This window comes from Lingula anatina, chromosome 7 (assembly GCF_051362555.1).
Source record: "Lingula anatina isolate TDL-2025a chromosome 7, LinAna3.0, whole genome shotgun sequence".
Taxonomy (NCBI): Eukaryota; Metazoa; Brachiopoda; class Lingulata; order Lingulida; family Lingulidae; genus Lingula; species Lingula anatina.
The window spans coordinates 943,837-964,517 of NC_141773.1; the positions used below are offsets into that span (position 1 = coordinate 943,837).

The window sequence follows — 20,681 nt, forward strand, 5'->3', positions numbered from 1 at the left end:
AAGTGATAACTTTTTGGTTCAGGGCTACTCCCATTAGTTTGAACGTTTCATTTCATTCGGCCCATTGTGTCCATAGGAAGAACACGCAGTATACCGAGTATTCTTTCTTTTTGGTCAGTTATTTCTAGTTTTGATTTGTTACTTAGAATTTATGGCTTAAGGAATGGCAGAAATGGTGAGTTTTTTTAATACTGGTTATTGATTATTAGTGATTATTGAAATTAATAAGTTTTGTATAAGTTGATTTATGCATGGTAAATCACGGGAAGTGAGTGTATTCTTGTAGGCCTAATTTTTTCTCTTCTTTTTTAGTGTCCTGCGTGAAATAAAACCAAGATCCAGTAAACAACTTCCCTCAGCCTTTTCTTTGACTGTATAGTCCTCGCGTCGTACATGCTCTTTCCAATATGTTACGTGGATCCTAGGTTTATTTGAGCAGTTTTTGCCACGTTTGACAAACCAGACCGTACTGTATCGCCATCTGGCGGGGAAAAGGAAAACAGTCGCCTCTGCTGCAATCGGAAGCATAAATTGTGGCTCAAGATTTGTAAATTTACAGGTATGAAGTGGACAGGTGATTTTATGTGAATGGAGACCGACGATGATATATACGACATGGAAGACTTGAGCTAAACAGTTTGCGGATGGCTAATGTTGCTAACTATCGTGATGAGATTTTTAGGCGCACTCGTCACCTCCAGTCTGTGACTTACATGCGAATTATAAGGATATTGTCACCTTTCGCCCAAAACTCCTTAGTAACTGCCCTAATTATTTTTGGTAATAAACATTTACACATTTACACATGTCATCTTACGGGTGACACCATAATTGCGATTTTGGGGTAAAACTGAAAAAGCGATTTCTCAAATCTCTCTTTTACCGGAGCACCCACTATCACCGTTTAAACGTTGATTTAATGACACTATTTAGTACTCAAAAACCCTGCCGGCAATTTTTCTCAAAAGTTTTAGTTCAGATTTTATCGTTGATTAAGCAAATGAATACCTTTGTTCATTGAAAATCTGTAATTAGGTGCTCATAACTTCATTACAAACATTTTAAACAAAATATCGGCACGGGATTGTGGCCCAAACACTCGCGGTAAAGTCTGCCAATTTTCTTGATAAAATCTTGTTCAGGGATGTAGTTACGTCCCATACCGATTGCTATCTCACCTCAAAATAGATAGCTGTTAAATCGACGATTTAAGTTTCGAGTTGCCCATGCTTATACATCGCAACGAGATATATAAACGCTGATATTCTATATGTTCGACGGTTTTTACTATTATAAATTGGCACAAAAAGATACGTAACTGAATTATAAGATGCATGAAAAACCTCATTTTCGGTATCTGGATGACAATAAAGGGCTACAATACCCTTTCTAAACCAAATGTATTTGTTTCAACAAACTTAAAAATTATTTAATGTCCCTTCTCAATTTGACAAACACAAAACAGAGTAGATGAACTATTTATTAACAATTATACGTGTGGCTCTCAGCCCAAAATTCAAGACCACAACCCTCAACCATTTATCTATAGAGATATGGATGAACTCACAGTGCAAGGGTACGTATATAAACACTTAACAGATTGAATGTGCTTAATTTTCACAAATGTAATCTTAAGCACAGTAAACAAGCACTCGTTCAAACGCATACATTTATATCCTTGCAAGCACCATAAAAATCCAGGACAAATATATACTGTCAGTTCGTTTTCGTTTAGCTTTTTTTTAATCCGTATAATTTGCACTTAATGCACTGATTAGTTTATCTGTGCATAACTATTGTTCATACTCCCCCTTTCAATATTATCGCTAAAATAATAAGGTGAGGCGTTTTTTATTCTCCTCATCTTTACCCAATGTGTCTCTTGTTACATACTAGCATACATACTTACACATGAACTTAATTATTCTTCAGTATTTGTTAAAAAAATCCCTAAGGCTTAGATTTGAAGCCAAAACCTGACGTCAGACTTTGGGAGACGTGGCCCCGTTGTACAAGTGGAGATTGCAATCAAAAGGTTTCAGCAGGAGCCTGTGTGGCAAAGATCTATTCATCTCAGCTGTATTCATACATTTCAGCTGTTTAACATAAAAAAAAAGTTCCAGGTTTAAGTTGCAGGCTGGGAAAGGGGGGAGAGTTATACCTAACCCCCTATCATCCGGGTAAGAGGTGCTCCATACCCCCCCCCGACATTTTTGTGTTTTTTTTTGTCTCTTAATAATTACTTGTTAGTACTTGCTCATTTCCAATTCCTCCAGAAGTTACTTTTCCTTCAGTCAGCATCTAGATGGTGGTAAAAATAACTTCCTTGTAGGTCGCCAACATCACTCCCACCTCAAATCCATCAAACCTTTTTCTCAGCCTACGACCATATTAACGACTTCTATATATTCATCAAGTTCTATATATGGTAGACATATACATATAAATATCACAAATCAGATTAATTATCAAAGTTACATTAGCATCTTAAACTATTAACACATTTAACTAGAGGATCAGAGAGGCGATACCGCCTCCTGGTATTGTACCACCAGCTGGAGTAAGCACATTCGTATGGGAAGGAAAAAGAAGGGGGAGGGGTTGACAAGCTGTATAAAATGCAGTAAACAAGGGTTATCATTTTACATAGATAATTTTTTTTTAAAATCAGGTGGGCAAAAGTAAAAGGTCAAATACAAGGATGTAGTATCATTGTGAATGTAGGATTTCCTCACTAACTGTGATGGAAACAATATTTGAAATTTTGTTTATATTTGGGTTAAACCGTGCTGCCTTTTATTCTGTAGTTGATATTGGCCTACATGGGCAACATCGTATATTCTTTATTTTTGTGCTTGTTTGTATCATATATATTAATGAAAATTTAAAAATGGGTTGATGCAGCTGTTTTGACATTTAAAATAATTAGAATATCAAAACTGGGAGAGAAATTATAATTTAGGAAATTGAATCCACCCAAAAAGTGAAAAGCTTGTTTGGGTAGTGCTGAAAAAAAAAAGATAAACAACAAAATATAGTTGAATCTGCGTGATGCGCCAAAATCCTTGGCAACGAATGCCTTGACGACCAGGAAGAAAGGCATTGAAAGCCCTATTGACAAGCACAGTTTTTAGTTTTACTACAATAACAGCTGTTTTAGTGGTGAAATGCAGTATAATATATTTCCGTGTGTTGTTTAGAATGTATTTCTTGCGGAATTTTGAATCTCAAAGGAAGAGTTATTATTGCTTTAAATGTACACATGTACAGCTGACCAAATGGGTACTAATGTCAAACTAATCATGCATTAAAGCAAGTATATCTATATATAACTGCTGCATATATATATATATATATATATATATATATATATATATATATATATGCAGGCAATCAGTTGGCTTTTGTGGAAAAAAAACTGCCTATTCATGCATCTGTAGGGTGGGAAAATTTGCAAACTATAGTTCATGGTGAAAAATAGGTCAAAGGTCAATTTCAAAGTAAAAGTTTCCCAGTATATAACTTCCTATTCAAGATCAATAGCAACTATTGCCAGTTTTGGAGATATAAGGGAGGGATTTTTTTTTAGTGCAGTTCATTATGAAAAGTAGGTCACAGATCAATTTGAAGGTCAGAGTTAGACTGCCAGTGAAAAGAAGGTCAAAGGCTAATTTCCAAGTTACAGTAAGACCCCATTTCCACAGATTATAAATCGATCTATCCCCATGGGGAGTCTCACTAGATTACTGTCAGCATAGCTGGCTTAAATGCCTGTCCTGCCTACTAAAAGCTGTAAGGGAATAATTAAATTCCGTGTGCGGTCGGCTAACTGCAGGGAGTTAGGTCGATCAAGTAAGATCGATCTTAATCTCTGGGAATGCGCTCTAAGATTGTCAGTATATCACTTCCTATTCAAGTTCAATGGTAACTATGGGTGTATCTCTGCTAGTTTTGATGATATAATTAAGGACCAGAAAACTTGCAAAGTGAAGTTCATCATGAAAAGTAGGTCAAAGGTCAATATCAAGGTCACAGTTAGATTGCTAGTTAATGACTTTCTATTCAAATTCTATGGGCGTATCTCTGCTAATTTTGGGAGTGTTATTTCATTTTATGTTAACTACTGAATATTGCATTGTTGTACTATTTAATAAAGTGCAACTCCTAAACCGTATGGAAAATAAGAAAATGGACACCACCTCCAGTATTGTGCTTGACAAGCTGTACTAAATGCAAAAAACAAGACGTCTCTAGTGTAAACAGTTCCACAATTACAGAGTTTTTAGTTTTGGCATCAAATGACTGCTTCTCCGGTGAAAATGCACCGATTGACCCCAAACCCATGAAGATGAAGGGAGTCCCTAAATAGTAGTCCCCACTGTAATATGAAAGCTTAGGTCTGTGTAGTTTCTGAAAATTGGCACAAACAATTCTTTTTTTGCAGAAAATTCCCATTTTTAGAAAATTTTGGCCTGTTTGACCTTGAAATAAAGGTCAAATGTCAAATCCAAGGGCATATTTGGAAACTCCATATATGACTTTTGGTCAGACCTCAATAGTAACTTTTTCCATAATTCCTTCAGTTTGGGAGATATTTAGCATCAAATTTTCAAAAATTTTGACAAGGGTGCATTTCAGTGAGCGTCACACCCAGACCAATGCACTAACTGAGACAAAAATACCAGGGGGTTCAAGTTGAGATTATATGTGACCTAAATCCAAGAGATGGGGACACAGGTCCCTGCGGTCTAGGAGGAGAAGCGGTAACGGTGACTTGTTTCCGGCGCCCGACTGCGGAGCCGCAGGAGCCGGCGGAGCCGCAGGAGCCGGCGGAGCTGTACGAGACGGGCCGGGACTAAAACCATGAGTACCGCCAGCGTATACGCTGGTGGTACTAATTAATCTGAAAAATCCTTACATATTATCTTCTTATCCATGATGAAATTAATGAGTATTAGGTTAAACAATTAATAAAATATTCCAATTTTCATAACAGTTCTTCATTTAATATAAAAAGGCAGCTGAGCTAAGTACATTATAAAGAAAATGCATAGAGAAACTTGATATTTATCTACTCGCATAAATATAATGACAATTATTTAAATTTCAGACATACATGCATAGAACATGCTTTTTAAGTAATGTCTTCAGCTTTAGAAGCTAAATGTTTCACTTGACATAAAATCTAGACAGAGAACTTTTACAAAACAAAATAATTATTAAGACAGTATTTGATAACATTTGTTTTGATTCCACCAAATTTGCACAATTTTAGGAACATTTTTTCCTATTTTTGATATCTAATATCTACACACAATATTTTGAAGACAGATTCTCTAAAACTTTTGGAGACAAGATTTATAAAATAAATAAGCATAGCTGCTTAAGTGTACTCTATACCTATTCGTATATGTCCACAAGTCACTTTTTAATTTCTAAACATTCTGCAAAGCTCTTCCTCTTTCCAAAATTCAGACCTTGAAAATACTAAAACCCCTTACATTATTGACTCAGTACAGTGTGTGCTTTGTGAAACATAAAGAAGACAAATGGCGACCTAAATGAATCACAAATTTATGTAGAACACATTTATTGATTAAAATAAGAAAACATTCAATCAAGTGCAAGAATGGGTCCAGCAATTATTTGTGAGTGCATTAAAATTGCTCTTTTTTGCCTGATGAAAATTTGGTGCAAAAAAAAAAAAAACTTAAGCCATAAACTATAACCTTAAACTTTACTATAATCTCAAGTCATAAACTATAGAATATTGTAAACAGATAATATGTAAACTGAGGTCTGTGAACTACTGCTTTTCTTTCTGCTGAAAACATTTTATTTGATATGATAACACAGAATAATCTAATGCTAAAATAAATGATAAAAGAAAATGGTAGAGATATGCAATGGTACTGGAAAATAAATAAGTAAATAAATACATGTAACTGGTCTTTTTGAAGCACCTGAAGTTATCACTTAACTACAAAATAAATAAATAAATAAATAAATAAATGAACAGATGGAATTGATACCTCGTTTTCAAGCTTTTGATTTATGCAACCTTAACATGGTCAAAAATAAGATCGACTTATTGTGTATTAGTTTTTACTCCAGTATTTGTGACAGAGACTGCAAACTAACCTACCACCTTATATCATAAGTAGGGGTTCATTAAAAAATTAAGAAAATGCCACTGTCATACTATTTCATTTGCCAGACTTACAAAAGTCATCTTACACAAGTCATCTAACTGAAGTCATCTAACAGAGGCCATCTCACATGAGCCCCACTGTCAGCTCAAATCTATCCACCACTGAGCTCCCTGTGAACGATGTGATCTTTGTCTGCGTCTCTTCCTCTACAGACTCTAACAACGCTGGTGTGGACCCGTATCCCTCACTGTCTATACCATAACCGTATGGCTGGCGAAATATAGCCACTAGAGGGAGCTTGGGGCTGTCTGCTGAGCCATGACGAGCTGGTACCACAGTTGAGTACATGTTTGGAGAGAACTGGAAAATAAATTCACTTTTATCATCTTTGATGGATCTTCAATAAAGAAAATGTACATAAGAAGTGAATTAATAATGTTTATGATATATAACCAGAAATTATCAAAAAAAGTTTCAAAATTGCTAAAACATTACGATGGACAAAACATATGGACCTCTAACTATAAATTCCCTGTTAGCTTGAAGATACTGCAGCAAGGATGACTGCCTCTAGTCCATATAAAAGTGGCAGGTAAGCTGACCCTCACAATTTATCAAGAGACCTGGCCCCCGTTTTACAAAAAAACTTAGGCCATGTTACCTGGCTAAGAACTTAATTACCAACGTAACATGGTCACATGTGCACATCTTACCCTATCAGGACACAAGTTACAGCACCCTCATGAAAATCCTAATCAACTAATTGATTTATTTATTTATTTATTCAATTTTTGAGTGTGTGTGTATGTGTGTTAAATTGAGTCCTGGCCTATGAATGCCTCGACTTAAAATATCTTACCAATAAAATTTCAGACACGTTAACTCCGACAGGAACATCAACAGTCCATTGCACAGCCTCAAATGAGCTCAGCGCCAGCACCACCTGCTTGCTAGAATTCCCCTCTCTGGTGATGTTCACCGTAATTCCCCTCATCTCCACACTGTTCTGCATCTGGTGCAGTAGACTATTGCTCGTGTACGCCGCTAGGATGTGCACCTCGCGTGGACTGCTGGGCTGGAGGTTCAGACAGCTGTATACAGATTGGGTGGTTTTGAAGGTTGTTGTCGGGGGCGCTGCTACTCTAGACTGGTGAGGCAAGACATGACAACCTGGGATCTCAGCTAAAATAGTTCATTAATTCACTTTCATTACTGCACTGGCTTTTATGAATAATAATCATAATAGTAATGATTATAATGATAATGATCATCATTTATTTATAAATATTTGAGTCGTTGTGCAATAAATGTTTTCTCAACTACCACAATATATCCATGTAAAGTCTGGCAGAGGTTTGAGTAGTCTGATTGCTTTTCTACCTGTATTTAAAAGATCTAAAAATTAACAAAACTGCTAAGATTTGGACAAATGTCTCAGTCATGCTTCAATAAGACTTGGGGATTGACCTCAACTCTTGAATTGGCTGAAAGCATCTTGAGCGTAATCACAAAAACTGCTTCTTGGAGAATCTGATTTTTAAAACTGGCTATAACCAGATTAAAATGAAACTGCAATTAGAGATATGAAATCAACTTTTAGAAGCTATTTGACAGCAGCTGCTTACGTAAACATGTGTAGGAATTGTACCCTTCCCCGTAGCATCTACAGTGACCTTTCACGCAGCAGGAGCCGTAGATAGCACCGCCCTCTGGTGTCTGGCACTGATTGGACGGACACTGGAATAGCCAGGATGTGGTCCCTGAAACGTATGATACTATGTACTGGAATGGCACATGACGGGATGTGATGAGACATGACGTAGCTGTTGTAGTGCTAACACTCACTAATTCGGCAAAATGCTAAGAGTGTATTCAGAAGAGCAGACTAACAGATTGGCAGATCAAATATGGTGACCCACTAAAAAGCTGCTAATTTGTCTCTTAATTCTCGATTAGACACTGAATTTATTCCCTACGGGGATTTCTCAACAAACACTCAAGTGAGTCAGCCATATTTTTATCTGCGGATCTGTTAGTCCGCTGTTCTGAATGAGCTCTAAAACTTCTTAAATTTGCTTTAAAAACTGGGTTCATTTCACTTGTTTTAGTCAAGTTGAAACCATTTGGAGAAGAAAGTGATGAATAAGTAGTGTTTTGGCTAAGCCCCAAAAATTGCTGAACTACCACAGTCAGCATTGCATAGGATAACATACATAGTACTAAATCATAACACAAAGTAACATAAAATGACATAACATGATAGTAAAATTAGCATAGCATAGCATATTATAACAAAAAGTTGTTTAAAATGCAGAGTTCATGCAGTATATCAGTCAGTGTAATAGTCATCTACTGTATGTCAACCCTACATCAATAAAATATCTTTGATTCCTCAAAAATCAAAGGATTACACATAATGCCTCATCTAACCCCAGGCTTAAGCCTCAACTTATTTTCTACAGCAAAGACCTCAGGCAACCTCCATTTCCTTCTACTACCAATTATATTGACATTTTTTTCATGGAGAAAACAAATGAGCATAATGACAAGGCCATGCCCTAGTCCCATCATTTCCTGGGGGTTTATTCCCGCCTTACCATTTGACTGGTCTGGCGCCGTGTAATTTTCGTTGCAAATCACAGTTTGATCTGAAATGCATTCAATCAATAATTATTGTCATCAAATAAGCTCTGATGTCGAAATTCTAAGCTCCCAGTTTTTATTTTAGAATAGAAATTGAACCATTTGCAAAAATTGCTCTCTTTATTGTCTACTTTAATTTACTAGTGTACTAGTACTTTTATGTATGATGCCTGTGTTGAACTCAATGCTAAAACTCCTATCACAGGGTTTAAATGACCATTATCAATAAAATGAAGGGGAAACATCTTAAATAAAATTAAATTCTGTACATAAGATCATAAAATTCTTTAAACTTTTTTGTCTGAGAATGAGATGACAACACTTGGTGTTGGGAGTATCTGATTTGTATCTGCCATTAATACAAGTGTCCCAACTACCAAATTTATTATCAACTTCTGTGAAAGAAACATCAAAACTATACTTACTTCCAAAAAAATATTTTTCCTAAAATAAATAAAAAACAAAATTATATTCAATTTGATAAATCAAGCAGTTAAATTGAAAAATACATGTCAATATCAGTTTTATTTGTTCCTTTTGATGGCATGACTCTGAGTAATAAAAAATTCAGGAAATAAACCTGAAAATAAATATTTGGCGTTTATTTGATGAACCAGAAATGCCAACAACAGTTATCCTATCACCACACAGTTATCATATCCACAGCAGATCTTAATCCAGCCAACACCTAACACAAATCTCTCACAGTTTTATGCAAACACAACTGCCATGTACATCTTGAAATTATCAACACACTATTTTCATCTATCATTTGGGATTGTTTGAAAAATTGTCCTGTGTTTGATGTTGATATAGCTTTCATTCAGAACGTGACAAATGATACTTTTCACGCCTTCCTCACTTCCAGAAATGAAGTTATTACGTACACAACAATCCTTCATGTTTCAATGTGCGCTACTTATGATATTGATCGCGCTGAAGCCACTTTTTAATGCATCCGATTCATGCACTGTGACAATGAGCTATGACGTCAGCATTACCAGTGTTACTTATCTCTATAATCTGACAACAATATTTACAATAAAGTTTTTGATCACAGACTTGGATGTTATGACAGTGCTGAGGTAGAGAGATCAAACACAATGGGTGTAATCCCCCCCCCCTTCCCCCAACTGCCTCTGGTTGTTTAGGGAGTTAAACCTTGGAACCAGTTAGTTTTACTGTCAAACTGAAAAATTTCTAGCTCTAACTTCCATTTTTTCAAATTGCATCACAAAAACCTTTTCTTCAGGGCAATTTACATGATAAATACTGAATCAATTTTGACTAAGTAACGCTCAAAAGCCATATCGTGTACAAATATGATCACACATTCATTCCACTTTGGTGCTTCTTCACTTTATTTGACAATTGCAAATTGTCCATCCTCCTAAGGCAGACCTCAAAAAACATCCAAAATACATTTATATATCTTCATTCAAACTACAAAGACTGGAAGTACTCATCACCAATAAAATAACTGTACGAGTACTCATCAATGTTGAGCACAAGACAGTAGATTGGAGCGCCTATGAATGTAAATCACATGTAATGCCTAATAAAGCTATTCCAAACAAGAATCAATGTCCTATCATAAAAGACATATAATAGCCCCATTATTGATCACCTCCTTACAGTAAATATCTCCCTCTGCCAACAGTCGATGTCTAAGAAAAAGGGAAAAGTGCACCTGTCAAGTAGCCAAGATTTCTAATCACCTTAGCCTGCCCCTCTGAGCCTGTAGGAGTCAGGCAAGGTGCTCTTTGAGATCTCCAGTATTGATTGGGTTTAATTCACATGTCGATTGCAATACGTGTGATTGTGTAGAAGAGGCAGGAGGGTAGAATGGGGGAGGGAGAGAGAGAGAAGGGGGGTTGGAGGGGGAGAGAAAAGGAGGGGAGAAGAAGGGAGGGGAAAAGAGAGAAATGGAGAGAGGGGGGAGAAACAGATGGAAAGAGAGAGAAAGATAAAGAGATAGAGGAAAGACGGCAGGGAGAGAGATAGAGGCAGAGAAGGGAAAGCAGAGAGAGAGAGAGAGAGAGAGAGAGAGAGAGTAGAGACAGGGGGAGGGGAGGACTGAAAATGCCAAAAATCCCTCTAAAATTTCCAGACATCTGACAGGTTAATTGTTGATGTGAAGATGTAGCAGTTGGTGGTAAAAGGGGTAGGGATGGAAAGAGAGAGACAGTGCTAAAAGTAGCATACTGGCATATGTACTTCTCTAACACCCTGCCCAAAAAAAAAATCCATTGCCCCCCTAACCAAAATCAAAGCTTATTTCATTCCCTTCTTTGCTTGCTCTGAGGATTTGACAACTACCTCTAAAAAAAGAACCAATCCTTAAAATTTAGCTAATATATCTGTTAAACATATTTAAAAATAAATAAATTGTGTTATTTGTGTATATTGACCACATTTACAAAGAGTCGCCATTAAATGTTTACCCACATATCACTATTGTCTAGCCTAATAGTCTTTTTTCTTACAATGAGGTAAAAAGGAATTTCAGGAAACAATGCCTAAAAAAATTAATATATAAATAAAATAAAATAATAATAAAAACAACACACTAACTTTCATAAAAAGAGCAACCAGGAATATACTACCAACACTTAAACTGCATATCTTTGAAACAAACTAATGCGGTTTGTAATCCCATAAGAATAAATCGATCAATACGACATTAAAAAAGGATGCACATACTCTATCAAAGGCTTCATTGCAGCAACCAAGAGGCAGTAATCTAATCCCATTAGAACAACAGGAAACTGAGCGCCAAGTTACATTAAGCCGTTGTTTTATTTAATCCGTGAACAATGAAGTCACTTTACGTGAGACGTTCACAGAATTTAGTGGCAGTAATTGTGTTTGCGACAAAGATTTGTGTTTAATGACCGTATGATCCAGAGAATGAAGAGTTAGAGATACACATAACGGAGATGAAAAGATAACTGACATCAAAATATCCAGGCCATTCATTTTGTGTAGTAAATGGTGGTTCATTTCTATGCCTACTGGAATCAAGCACAATTTTTCTTTGATATATTTTTTTGCGCATATTGATATTCTTTGTCGTGCTTAAAAATGGATCTGCTATGAGAAACAATAACACTATTTCAGTAATCCATGCTCCACTAAAAAGAATTCAAACCAAAACATATTGAACAAAACCTATAAGTTAACAGGCAACCCCATCACAAATAATTTCCAGAGTAAGGCTCTATTTTCTAAATTCTATTTTCTATTCGCGGTATGTCTTATGATCACGGTCTGTGCCCTGAATATCCCGCAGCGTAATTACTGGCAGCGCGAGCCAGTTACTATAAGTTACTTTAAGTAACTGGCTCGCGCTGCCAGTTATTACGCCGCGGGATATTCAGGGCACAGACCATGATCATAAGATAGAGCAAGGAAAAAAACTTAAATTAACAATGAGCAAAATACCTAGATTAAGATGTCAGCATAACTTAAACTTACTACAACTTAAACAATATATCTGCTGATGGCTGCAACAGTCACATGCTAGTTCAGCCAAAGCAACCCACAATTTACAATGGAATAAAATTGTGCAGCATTCTTTAAGAAAAAAAATATATTAATTGTATTATCCAGATTGTGATGCTATTGTTTTTTTCCTCTTTGATGGGATATATGTACAGAGGAAGTGTTAAAAAAATGAAAAAAAAGCATGATGGGGAGGTGACATGACAATGGATGTCCCTTCAACAAATCACAGGATCTCCTCTCACACAATAAACAACAACAATATCAACAACAACAACAACAACAACAACAACAATGAATAATCATTAATCAAGCATCAATGCAACTGAAAATTTATCAAATAAATTTAATTCATTGAATCAAAAATTTTATAATGTGATCTTAAACAAATAAAATTAATTTTAAAAAAGGGAAAAAATCACTACAGTACTGTATTTAATATTTCCTTTTCTCACCTTTGTTCCTTGTGAGGTGTCTCTCCAAACAGCAAAATACATAACAACACAAACAACCCCTGCCAAAACTCCAGCAGCAATTATAACACCAACAATAGCATGACATATTTTTTCTTCCTTCGATAACTCGGAGGAGGATGAGTCCGTTTTAATACTCCATGTGTCCGCGAGCTGAAGGTCACTGGCCCCAAGGTCACCCGGAAGGTCAGATATCGCCACCCCGTCCGCTTCTCGGTGGACACTGTTATCGTGATCCCGCATGTACGGATAGGGGTATTTTCTAGCACCGCCATTTTGAATGGGTTTGTACATTTCTTCCTCTCCCTGGTCTCCGTCTGTAAAACTCGGGTTGCTGTATTCCATCATGTTTGAGCAAGTTCTGGTTCAATCTGTAACATATCATAGAATAAGAAGTTATTATTACAATTATTACTCTAATTATATAGCAGTTTTTCTTGGTCTCTCCTTATTATCCAAAACATTCTGTTTAAAACCTACTCTAAAAATTGAAATAATAATCAATTCACTACAATCATGTAGTTTTTTTTCATATTACTGGTCTTTGTGTCAAAATCTAAATTGATGAACAAACAAATCAAGATTAATATTAATGGTTAAACAAATAGCTCAGACATTAATGGAATCTCATTCATATAAAATGAACCTGCACAGCATAAACACTAATAAGGTATTAATGCATACAAATTTATTCCATTTGACTAAAAAACATACAGGTATAACATACATGGAAAACAGACCTGACTTCCTAACATTCTTTTATACAAACCCAAACAGTTACTGTTGTCATCAGTCTGCTGTTCAACACACCAAGCTCACCTATTAACTCCTCATCACTTGCTAATGTGTCAGTGCATGCATAGTTCTACTTATATATATGTCAGGTCAGAGGTCAAATAATAGAATACGTCAAAGCTGTCTGGAAGGTTTTGTTTACTCACATTTACTATCAAAATGTTGAAGCCTAAAGCAACTGCACAATGCAATTTCAGACATGTTAGTATATAAAGGCAACGTGTATATTTCAAAGTCCATCATCAAAACTGCTGTAGCAGTCATGTGCCCCTCAAAAAACAAAAAAAAAAAAGTTTTAACAGTGGCATTAAAATATTCAGTCACAGGGTGACAGTTTTATATCTATCCAGTTACACGCAATTTTCAGTTGCTATTCATTCCATGCCAAGTCCAATACAGAGAAATAAGCTAGATGTGTTTTTCTGCCTATGACGAACTGACCTATCTCTGTAAGAAGACCCTGTTATATAAAAATAGCCAGGATGTTGAGATGGCAATCTCTAAAAGTGTATCAATCCAGTTTAAAGTATCCCTCTAAGTTAAAAAGCCTTGCTGAGTGGTTTGGACCCTCAACACAGGACCTAAACACTGTGTGTAATCAACAAATTCATCTTGGCTTCTTTACATTCACCTGCTTCATATCTATATATACCAATATAAACAGACACTTTGCTTGTGTTAGATATATTAAATTTGTGCCAAAAGCTGGCCATATTTTGCTTCCTCCTGCTTTAGAGAAAATTAATATTTTTTAACTGATATTTTTTTAATCGATAGGTGAAATGTTTGTTTTATTAATCAAAACAAAAAATCAAGACAAAAATGGTGCAGCCATAATGTTAAACTGATGTAATAAAATATAAAAATCATCTCTGGATGTACTAGATTTAATGCCTCATCACCTGAACAAATCATCTACCTCTGACATTTTAACAATTCACAAGTATTACCTGCAGATAGTCCTGCTGTGGAACTTCCTAATATTCTCAGAAATACACATATTAAATGTTCCTACATGTACAATAAAACACAAATCAAAGAAATCAGCACTCGTTTCACAAAAAAAAATATATTTCACTGACCTTTGCCTGTAGAAGCGTCTAATGCTAAACGCCCAGGTTTTGTGGAGATGAGTATTTGCTTTTCATTATTCTGGACATAAACATCACAAACTACCCCGCTAACCAAGCACATCGCACTGATGAAGTTCTACACACACTGTTTGCTCTACACGCTTGTTCCTGATTCATGAAGTGGCACTAGTATCCAATGAATTATATATGAAGCCATAATGATAGCTTTAATACCTCAGGTCAATATGAGATAGGGAAACCTAACCCCTGTTTTGTCCACCAAGAGGGTACCAGTCCATCCAACTCCGCCTGGACAATTGTGTCCAGATCAATTAAGTGGCTAATTATGGGAGTAACGAGGTGATAAATGAACCGCTGCATCATTGATGAGTATGTGGGGAAACAGGTGGATGGATAAAATACGGTAATGACTAATGAAGTTTAAACACTTAATTTTCACCAGTATTTCTCTCAAAAGGACTGCCACATAGTATTTTACTTCTCTGTGGCATTTTTCTGTCTGTAAGACTTTCTGAAAATTCTCCTACCAATGAATTTAATAATTAAAACTTTTACAGGGTTAGAAAGTGGTGCACCATTCATTTTTCTTTTTTTTTCATGGTTTATGAAAGTACAAACAAGTTTTCTTGAGGGGAAAAAGATTTTTCAGAGAGGAGGAAACACAGTGGAATGGGCCATTATGTTCTCTCTACAGACCCTTTAAGACCTCTAATTAGGTTACTAGTAACTTGTTGGACTGCTCTAAGGAACCTCACTGAAGCTCTGCCAGTGAAATCCCTGGTTAATGAGTCTGGATATATATATGTACTAGTACTGAGGCACACACAGGATGCATATCTCCAGATCACTTCTAAAAACTTCTTTTTGGAACCATTATCAGTTACTCTCTGACCACAGCCTGGGTATGCTGGTAGTCTGTTACAACATTTACTGTTTCGCACCCTGTGAGATTTCATGTAATCAACGGGGAAAGCAATCCTGGCCAGATATATGTTTTGTATTCGTCAGTGGGGGGTGACTTCACGCGTAGATGTTGAGTAGCATACATTTCTGTCTATGACCGCATTCAGAACAGTGGATTAACTGGTCCAAGGTCAAACACATGGGCCCACTACAAAGCTTGCTGTCTAATCCGCTAATAGACACTGAACAGATATCCCGTGGGGAAGTATTCAAGTTGGTCGGCCATATTTGACCCTCGGATAGTCCTTTATTCCAAATGCGTCCTATGCTACATACTGCATGTTAAGCAAGGCCTATAAGTCTTACTCCAGGTGCCTAGCTGAGTGATTACATTCAACCTCACAATTCTCCTCCTCTGCTGCTGAGCCAGCATTCTAAGGGGTGGATAGGGGCGGGGCAGTTACAGAGCATCAGAGCATCAGAAGTTTATTGACTATCGCCCTACATCCGGGCATGATCAAATACAAATACAAGAAGTAATCCGCAGAGTGATTACCATATACAGTTTGATATACATTATATAATGTCTAGACTAAAGCAGGGAAAGTACATGTACTACTCAATAAAGATCAATATAGGGATAATTAAAAAAAAAAAAAAAAACTGATTCAACTAGAATAGGCTACACTAAACCTTATATTAAACTAACTATTATTTAGGGGGATATGAAAACTGCATCATCAGTTAATCTAGGTTTTATTCAGCATGGATGCAATTTTCATATCCCTAGCTTTAAAACAATCATAAAGAAAATTAGTTGTGCATTTTGCAATATCAAAATCATTACATTGCAGTACAGTAATAAAAAGGTCACTGATGGACTCAGGGGCTGCACTGCCCAGTATATCTTTAACCTGGTTAAGGAATATGGCTCTTAGTGGAGCATAAGAGGGGCATATCATCATAAAATGGAACTCATCTTCAACTGACCCCATGTTGCACACCGTGCATAGCCTTTTCTCTATGGGTATTTTAGGATTCATGTGTCTCCCCTTTTCAATTGCCAAATTGTGGGCACTTATCCTGAATTTGCAAAGGAATGTAGATTTGGGTTTGTGGATTAACTGTGTGTATATTTCTCTTTTAAAATCTTTTTTGAAGGTACTGTAGGTACGTAATTTTTTGCCCTCCGTGTTCAGGGATGCTAGGTGAGATTTAAAGGCCGAACTATAAGAGATTTGGATAAGCGGTTTTATTATGGAAGAGAGTGCGGTCATGGATATTTTAAAAGGGTCCTCCCAAATGTCAGGGCGTCCAATGAGCGCCAGTGTATTTTTAATGCCGGTTGACCAGGTTGAGGTGTTAAGTCTGTTTAAATTTTCATTTTCATGAAGTGCATGAGTAACTAAGGAGGTGGTGTCATGGTGCTTTTTATATTGGAGGCTGTGCCAGTATTTGAGGGCCAGTGTGTGGGCAGTGGTCAGTATTGGGAAGCTGCCCAGTTCTCCGCGGACAGCATGTGAGGGAGATTTTCGGTTAACGCCTAGGATAGTTTTGCAGGCCTTGAGATGTAAGGTTTCAATGGAAAGTTTGTCACAAATTAGGAAGTAGCTGTCTTTACTTGAGTTTTTGACAAAGTATGGTGCCCAAACTTCAGAGCCATAGGTAAGAATGGGAGCTATGAGTGAGTCAAAAAGTTTCATGGAAATGGGCACTGGGCTGGTGAATAATTTATTGCGGATTTTGAAAAATGCTTTCCCCCCTTTTGATTTGAGTATTTCAAGGGATTTGGTGAAACTTCCGGATGGAGTAAAGACAAGTCCTAAATAGCAGTATTCACTACAGATTTCTAGAGGTATATCGCCAAACTTGAAAATTTGTTTCTGGATTTTGTGGCCAGATTTATTGAATATCATGACTTTTGTTTTAGTGATGTTCACTAGTAGCTTCCATTTTTTGCAGTAGGCCTGAAGTTGATTTATTGCGGTTTGTAAACCTGCACTGCTTTCCGACATAATTACTAGATCGTCTGCATATAATAGGCAATTTAATTTTTGATTATTCAGAGACACTGGGTCACATCTGTCGTTAAAAATTGAGGGCAGGTCACTTATGAAGAGATTAAAGAGGAGTGGACTGAGATTACAGCCTTGCTTAACACCAACAGAGGACGAGAGACTATTTGTTATGCTATTTCTGCATTTGACGGCAAAACGCACAGATGAGTACATATTACGAAGGGTTCTTAGAAAGACTAGACATCTGAATTAGGTTTTTCCCCACAGGGAACTATACTAGTACTAGTACTTAGATTCTGTATGCCATTTTGGAAGCCCTTAATGTAAGAGAGTAAACATCAGTTTGGTCTTTACAGTGAAAATATTTAACCTACGTCATCTCACTTTCTGCTAATTATCTAGCACCTATAAAAATATCACACACATCACTTCAATATTTAACTATTCTTTCTTCCTACATTGTCCTATCTGTTTGCTATTTGTTTCATTTTAACAGTGTGTATCTCGCACCCCCTCCCATCTCTTTCCAGTTACAAGACCTCCAAAAATATTATGCAACAACTTGATAACACCATCAGGATGTTAAGTGCGTGTACACATGCATTTTTGGAGATCCTCACTCAGGTCTCGGCATCTCAGCACTGCGCAGCATCCAGGTGATCTATTATATATAAATACAGCACTAAAAGGCTGTTAAATACCAGCAGTCTGTGTATTAAGACATGATGTATTGATTGAAAACAGTGGTTGGTGTGATTAGCTTTGAGATAGCACTCATAAGTTGCACATGTGAGATATTTCACCTGAGAGAGAGAGAGAGAGAGAGAGAGAGAGAGAGAGAGAGAGAGAGAGAGAGAGAGAGAGAGAGAGAGAGAGAGAGAGAGAGAGAGAGAGAGAGAGAGAGAGAGAGATTCTTAAAAAGACTGTCACTAAGTGCACTTATGTATTAATACTGAGAAATGGATCTTCCCTAGACATGTTTTTTCCTCCTCTGTCTAGTCATTCCAATGAATTACACCGGCCTTTGTTTTCTTGGAACACTGTGTATATTACATGACAATTGAAGTGAGTAAAAATTCAATACAAGTAACAAGGCATGGGAATAGACTGATGATAGCGAATCATTATCACTGGCTTGGGACTTATTAATTTATCCACTACTGGTGAACTGGCCAAGACTCCATGGGCCAATTTCACAAGGATGGAAACACTTGTGTAGGTTGCCAATAAAATGATTCTCGAAATGCAGGAATCTTTTGTTTGCCAAGATATCAAAAATAGAAACCCACCTGAAAACTCGAGAGGAATCGATAATCAAAAATGTGTGAATGTCTGTTGTATTTGTAGAGACAGCAGCCACGGAGGACTTACAGCTTACGGTATAAAAATTCAATAAGTATCAAATGATGTGTGCTTTAACCACACTTTTTGCATAGGTTTCAGTTCCATTGATCAATAAATGACAAAAAACTACCCTCCTATAATCAATTCAATGGGCTATACTGCTGGTTTTTTTTTTACTAGAAAATGAGTTTGAAAATACTTTTTTCCGCTTGCAATCTATAGTCTACCTGTGCAACCAATATCATAGGGAACATTCCTACAGAAATTCAGATCGATCTATCTCCGTGGGGTGACTCATTAAATTGCTATTAACTTGACCAGCTTAAATGTCTGTCACGTCTAGTAAAGCTGTTAAGGGATAATAATCTTTACCCTAGCAGTTTCAGTAGGCGTGACAGACATTTAAGACAGTTAAGTTGATAGCAATTTAGTGAGACTCCCCATGGAGATAGATCGATACAGATGGATCGATCTAGGCATGGGAAACCAGTCATAAACTTTGGGTTTTACATGATTTTTAAATTCATCAGCAAGGTTTCAAATAAACGTGACTCGGTAAAAGCATCCCAAAACAAACATTTGCACTACATGCTGTGGGTTGTAAGATGACAACCAAAACACATTTAAAATATAAACATAGAAACATTTAAACATTAAAAAACGTAAATCACATTTTGCAGGCCACATTTTCCACACTGACCAACAACATTTACCTAACTACCAATGACTATTTACTTTTTTAATTTTTAACACTACACTTGTAGCAGATTCAGGGATGCAAGGGAGGGAGATTTGTTTATTCAGTCTCCAAAATTACCCTCTCTGGTTCCATATTAAGTTTATTAAAATTACAGTTAGGCATTTTTTTTAAAAGAAGCATAACGGCTACAGTCAATGAGTTTACCCCACGTATATCAACAAGTGAATCGATTCAAATGTCAGCATGTCTCTCTTTGTCTACACTTCCATATCAACAACTGGTAAAATTCTATTTAGCTACAGTTTGAATTCCTTTTGTTGGTGTTCTTTAAAACCAAACTTGCACCGTGTTTTAAACCTATTATTTCGTCACACAGTCCCGACAACGACATCCGGCCGGACATCGCGTAAAACTTGTAACTTTTTTGTTTCAAATCTGAGTTTTATCACGGCTTTTCCTTTGTTCAGACACAAATGACCAATATCTAACATGATTACAATTGATCACATTTTCATATAATTTAAGAATACCACGAAGTTCTCACCTTTTAGGCACTTTGGAAACTTCAGAACAGAGATCTCTGAGATATTTGTATTGTCTTCGACTACTGTCCCATTTCGATGTCGAGTCAAGTCACTTCTTCAACGTTTGGAGGTCGAAAAAAATCGTCATTGAGATAATACGCCATCTATTGAGAGAAAATAAAACCACAGAGCGGAGGCGTGTACAGGGAAATTTCAATTGACTCTTCTTCGTGCTTTCGCTGAAAAGAATGTTTAATCTTTGATTTAACACTGAATCCAAACTCGGTTTGCACCTTGATGGGATGACTAATTTAAAAACCACGCAATAGGTCAACCTCAACGCGACATATATGCCTACATGTAGCTCACAAATAAATAAATAAATAAATAAATAAATAAAATTTTAAAAGATAATGAAAGGAAAAGTTTTTTCATTACGATTTAGTTGAATTGCTATATATGTTAAGCGTTTCTTTATACAGATTTTGGAGAGAAAATGTGACGATCGTCTTATCCAACAAAGAAGAAGTT

General features: G+C 36.4%; 1 protein-coding gene across 2 annotated transcripts; it reads right to left on the minus strand.

Annotated features, from left to right (window-relative positions):
- Positions 1 to 1,464: 1,464 nt before the first annotated feature.
- On the minus strand, positions 1,465 to 20,302 carry LOC106157584 (uncharacterized). Of its 2 annotated transcripts, none has more exons than XM_087017156.1 (7): positions 20,171 to 20,302; positions 12,755 to 13,143; positions 9,221 to 9,239; positions 8,750 to 8,800; positions 7,778 to 7,912; positions 7,012 to 7,334; positions 1,465 to 6,512 (listed from the first exon to the last, which is right to left on the minus strand). In XM_087017156.1, the coding sequence occupies exons 2-7, from the start codon at positions 13,118 to 13,120 to the stop codon at positions 6,276 to 6,278; spliced, it is 1,131 nt and encodes a 376-aa protein (XP_086873282.1). In that variant the 5' UTR covers positions 13,121 to 13,143; positions 20,171 to 20,302; the 3' UTR covers positions 1,465 to 6,275. The 2 variants fall into 2 exon arrangements, with proteins under 2 accessions (XP_086873282.1, XP_023930218.2); XM_024074450.2 differs by lacking the exon at positions 20,171 to 20,302 and adding an exon at positions 14,650 to 14,841.
- Positions 20,303 to 20,681: the final 379 nt, after the last annotated feature.